The sequence below is a fragment of the Berghia stephanieae genome, chromosome 9, assembly GCF_034508935.2.
Source record: "Berghia stephanieae isolate SIO BIC M18660-M18661 chromosome 9, UCSD_Bste_1.3, whole genome shotgun sequence".
Taxonomy (NCBI): Eukaryota; Metazoa; Mollusca; class Gastropoda; order Nudibranchia; family Aeolidiidae; genus Berghia; species Berghia stephanieae.
In genome coordinates, this window is record NC_088368.1 from 47799064 (window position 1) to 47804369 (window position 5306).

The following is a 5306-nucleotide window of genomic DNA, read 5'->3' on the forward strand; positions in this document are numbered from 1 at the left end:
TTACTCACATTCTCTAACCGTACTCAGGTGTAAAATGAGTTCCTGGCCGTTAACAGAGTTGTCTTTGTCCGAAAAATTGTAATATCGCCTAACAGGCGTCATGTCCCGTCCTACATGTTAAATGTTGACCAGGGACCCCTTGTAAAGCGCTTTGAGCACATTTAGTAGATATTGCACTATATAAAGCTCAATTTAAAAAAAAAATATTTCAATGATGATGATATGGGGTGGTGTGTTGCAGTAGTAGTAGTGGTGATAATGTGGTGGTGGTTGTAGTTGTAGTAGTAGTGATAGTGATGATGATGTGGTGGTGGTTGTAGTAGTAGTGGTAGTGATGATGATGTGGTTGTGGTGGTTGTAGTAGTAGTTGTAATGGTGATGATATGGTGGTAGTGGTGGTTGCAGTAGTAGTGGTAGTGATGACGATGTGGTTGTGGTGGTTGTAGTAGTAGTGGTAATGGTAATGATATGGTGGTAGTGGTGGTTGTAGTAGTAGTGGTAATGGTAATGATATGGTGGTGGTTGTAGTAGTAGTGGTCGTGATGACGATGTGGTTGTGGTGGTTGTAGTAGTAGTGGTAGTGATGCTATTGTGGTGGTGGTTGTAGTAGTTGAGGTAGTGATGTGGTGGTGGTTGTAGTAGTAGTGGTGGTGGTGGTTGTGGTAGTAGTGGTAATGATGATGATATGGTGGTGGTGTTTGCAGTAGTATGGTAGTGATGACGATGTGGTTGTGGTGATTGTAGTAGTGGTAGTGATGATGATGTGCTGGTGGTGGTGTAGTAGTAGTGGTAGTGATAATGATGTGGGGCTGGTGGTTGTAGTAGTAGTGTTAGTGATGATATTGTGGTGGTGGTTGTAGTGGTAGATGATGTGGTGGTTGGAAAACACATCCAGGTTATTATAATACATGATTACACACATTCTCTAACTTCATTTTTTGACAGCTTCGTTGTGCCATAAATATACGCAACAGTTCTGAAACATTTTATTGTGGATTTTGATATTGTTTGCTGTTTTTCTTGTGTCGTTATGTTGACATAGATACCGAATGAATGGTAATTACTACATTCTCAGCCAACAACAAAATGGCGCTGAATGCTTTCATTTTCATTCTATTCACTTCTATTCACTTCATATCTTGTTGTTCTATTCACTTCATATCTTGTTGTTATCTTGTTGTTTCATTGGTGGACACTTTTTAGGCTTCGTACGTATTCTCATTCGTTTAATTCTATGGTATGGATAAAAAAATAAAAATAAAATAAAAACCCCGAAGAAGGGAAGAAGGAGAAGAAGAGGCGAAATTATAATTACAAGAAGTAGGCTAACTTAAATCCAAATTACTCAAAGTATTACAGTCCTACCGACTGCTGATAAAGTTCCCAAACACTGACTGTTATCTCGAGAAGAATAACTTTATTGAAACAGGCTGGCGTTCAAAATGAATTAATTTACCAAAGAAATGTTTGCTTACATGAATATTACAAGTCATTCATCGCCATTTGCCATTTAGGATTTTGTCGCAAAGTAAGGACTGAAGTTGTAGTTTATCAAACTCACTCGCATGTCAGATTCAGATCATCATGTCACTGTCACATGGCCACGGCCATGCCATTTGGTACTTTGGTAAAAAAAATTCAAATTGGATTGAGCTCAATGAAACCTATATCATTTTAAAGCGCTTTTCAACACAATTCTAATGATACCAAAATTGTGAAAATCAGATAAACAGAAAAAAAGTTATGTTAGTATAAAGGCTGAAAAATGGTCTTCTATTTTCCTTTGTACTGACGGACTTTGTTGTGACCTGAAAATTGTTGCATTTCCGGTAGTAACCACCATTTGGATTTCAAAACTGGTCTAAAATGGCCGCTAAGATTTGAGTAAGGATTTTACTGGAACGAATTTCATGGATGCGGTATACAACTTTGCCCTGAATTTAATTTTATAAAAAAGTTAAGATGTTAAATAAACGTGCCATCATGAAATTTTGATTTACCAAGTTCTAATCTTTTAATTATCCAAAGCTAAATTATACCCTATTTTATCCATAATCAAAAGTTATACTAAATTGTCATTGATTTTAAAATAAACTACACCAAACGATAGAGTAATTTCTCCTGAAGAAAATAAGACATAAATCATTAAAATCCATCGATAAACAAAAAATCTATGGAACTTTTTCTGAGACCCATCACTCAAAAGTCCAAAAAATCGGGTCACAGCCACTAGGCCATTTATCGGCTCCCTGCTGGAGGGCCAAATGGACGTTTACCAAAGTACGTCGTCATGTTCTCACCACACACTCACACAGTCATAGTCACAGTTCTCATCGTGCTGTGTGGTGATAGTTTTGTGGCTTTGCCTCTCTGCAAAAAAAATTTTTTTTTTCTTCTCAAGCTACTCAACACCGACGAATTTTGATTTAAGTACGATTTAAGATAAATTACGCTCCACTCCTCTTGCATTTCGAATAGATTTGTGGCGTGGATGAGAAAAATGTTTCATTCATTCAAATTCCAAGTCGAAATCAAGTCAAGACATCACCAGCAGACGCAAAGTCAATGACTGACTGGTGAGAATAACCAGAGAGGTCCGAACCTGGTCCATTTGACAAAATTCGTTCGCCTGATTGTGCTAGATCTAAGTATTATATTGTGTTTAGTTTAGATGCAAAACACACCCACACCCTGACTTAGACACTTCTCTACACACTGCAACCCCCCCTTCCCCCCACTCCCCAACCCGACACAAACACACTCTTACACACACACACACACACTTGATTGACACACCCGCACAAATCTCTCTCTCTCTCTCTTTCTCTCTCTCTCTCTCTCTCTCTCTCTCTCTCTTTCTCTCTCTCTCTCTCACTCTCTCTTTCTCTCTCTCTCTCTCTTTCTCTCTCTCTCTCTCTTTCTCTCTCTCTCTCTCTCTCTGCTGTCAATATCCCCAGACACCTGTCTGGGGATAATGAAAATTTGTTATCCCCAGACAGATATTTGAAACTCCGCCCTTTTAAACAATTATCCACATTCCAGAATATGGAAGATTTCCAAAATGCACATAGAAATAAAGAAAGTTAATAAAATATCTATAAAAACATAAAATTAACCAACATTAAATCAGTTGTTACTACATATACACAATATGCGTCGACCTCGAAGTGGGTGTCATGGCCGAATGGTTTAGTTGTCTGCCCTGGAAGTTTTACCAGAATCGAGGTTGCGGGTTCAAATCCTGGTTCCGCCACTTTTTTTTTTCTTTATTTTTTTTTACATTCCGTCTTCTTTTTACAGAACGGTGCAAGGGATAAATGTCCCATCCATCCTCCCCCCCCCCCACCTCTTTTTTTTATTTAACTCTCTCTCTCTCTCTCTCTCTCTCTCTCTCTCTCTCTCTCTCTCTCTCTCTCTCTCTCTCTCTCTCTCTCTCTCTCTCTCTCTATCTATCTATCTATCTATCTATCTATCTATCTCTCTGTCTCTTGTCTTTCACACTACACACACACATTTCTTCAAAGTTGACTCTTTCCCCTCCCAAAACCTTTTTTTCCCCAGACTCCCATCACACAGGATACAGTGATGGAGAAATCGAATGTACCGAGCGTCCGGTGGTCGATGGCTTTCGTCATCCCCAAGGAAGGCGTTGACCTGTTGAAGAAAAACACGAATCGGGTGAAGAAGCTTTTCAATGTTGACATCAACTTGAGCACTTACTTCACACAGGGAGATGCCGTCTTGCAATGGGTCAGCTTTATAAGTGGGGATGCCAGCAGTCAGGAAATGAGAAATGCCAAGGTATGAACTTTATAGTAATAACAATGATGCTAATAATAACGGGGTAATAATAGGGGTAATAACAATAATAAAAATAATAATAATAATAATGTAATAATAATGATAATAACAATAATAATAAAAATAATAATAATAATAATAATAATAATAATAATAATAATAATAATAATAATAATAATAATAATAATAATAATAATAATAATAAAAATAATAATGATAATAACAACGTAATAATAATGATAATAACAATAATAATAAAAATAATAATAATAATAATAAATAATAATAATAATAATAATAAATAATAATAATAATAATAATAATAATAATAATAATAAAAATAATAATAATAATAATAATAATAATAATAATAATAATAATAATAATAAAATAATTATAGTAATAATAATAAAAATAATAATGATAATGTATAGTACTTGTATAGCGCATGCTCTATATGCTTCTCCATTACAAGAATGGCAATCTAAAATATCACTAACACACACACACACACACACACACACAAACAAATAGACACACTTTCAGATATTACAAAAAAAACAAAAAAAAAACCCATCTATATCATATAGAAGTGAAAATTTGATAGAGACTTAAAAATATGATTTGTAAAAAAAGTAATGAATGTTTAAGCTTTGATTTAAAAACATTGACACTTGATTATTCTCAAAATAAACCAAATGAAATAGTAAATCAGATTTATTGGACATAATTATGCAGAGCTGTTGGTCTTCTCGGATCTGCGGAAATCCGTGATTTGGAGTGAGATGATGGATTTTATTCTTGTATAAAATGACTTTTTTCCTCATCAGATGTAAAAAGAAAGAAAAAATAATTGAGCTTTTATATAGTGCAATATCCACTTAATGTGCTCAAAGTGCTTTACAAGAGGTCCTTGGCCAACAGTAACACTTAACATGTGGGACATGAAGCCCGTTAGGCGATATTATAATTTTTTCGGACAGACACAACACTGTTAATGACCAGGTACTCCTTTTACATCTGAGTACGGCGAGAAAATGTGAGTAAAGAACCTTTCAAGGACTCAACTATGCGTTGAGCGAGGCTCGAACTCAGGATCTTATGGTCCGAAAGCGAGTGTCATACCACTAGACCACATAGCCACACATTAAATGTACTGGCAGTAAGAGACTTGATGTGTACTGGAGCGAAAATGTGCGGTTTTCCCACTTTCTAGAAGTTAGCTTGAGTATCAATGATGGGTTATCATCTCAATCGCTTTCAAAGTGGAGTTAGTGCCGTAAAAATAGCACTTTAATTTTAACCCTCTCCGTACCAACTACAGGAAAATCGTCACATTCGTTACGATACAACCAATATTTTTCTTATTCAAATTTCTGTTGTACATCATAAAATCTAAAGAAAATTAACAGTGTGTTGTAGAGCAGGTTTTGCTAAAGAAATTATGTATGGCAAGAATTTTACGTCTATATGCCTCAGTGATAAAAAAAATCTCTTTTTCTGTT

At 35.6% G+C, this 5306-nt stretch overlaps 1 protein-coding gene across 4 annotated transcripts in view; it reads left to right on the forward strand.

Moving 5' to 3' along the window:
• The first annotated feature begins 1343 nt into the window (after window positions 1–1343).
• LOC144980376 (uncharacterized) overlaps window positions 1344–5306 on the forward strand; it is a 33668-nt gene continuing 29705 nt past the window's right edge. For all 4 annotated transcript variants that reach the window (XR_013646877.1, XR_013646878.1, XR_013646879.1 and 1 more), the window contains exons 1-2: window positions 1344–1528; window positions 3562–3801. Coding sequence is in view for 1 of the 4 variants with exons in the window: in XM_078928080.1 (XP_078784206.1) it covers window positions 3586–3801 (216 nt within the window). In the remaining 3 variants the exon portion in view is untranslated. The remainder of the gene's footprint in view (window positions 1529–3561; window positions 3802–5306) is intronic.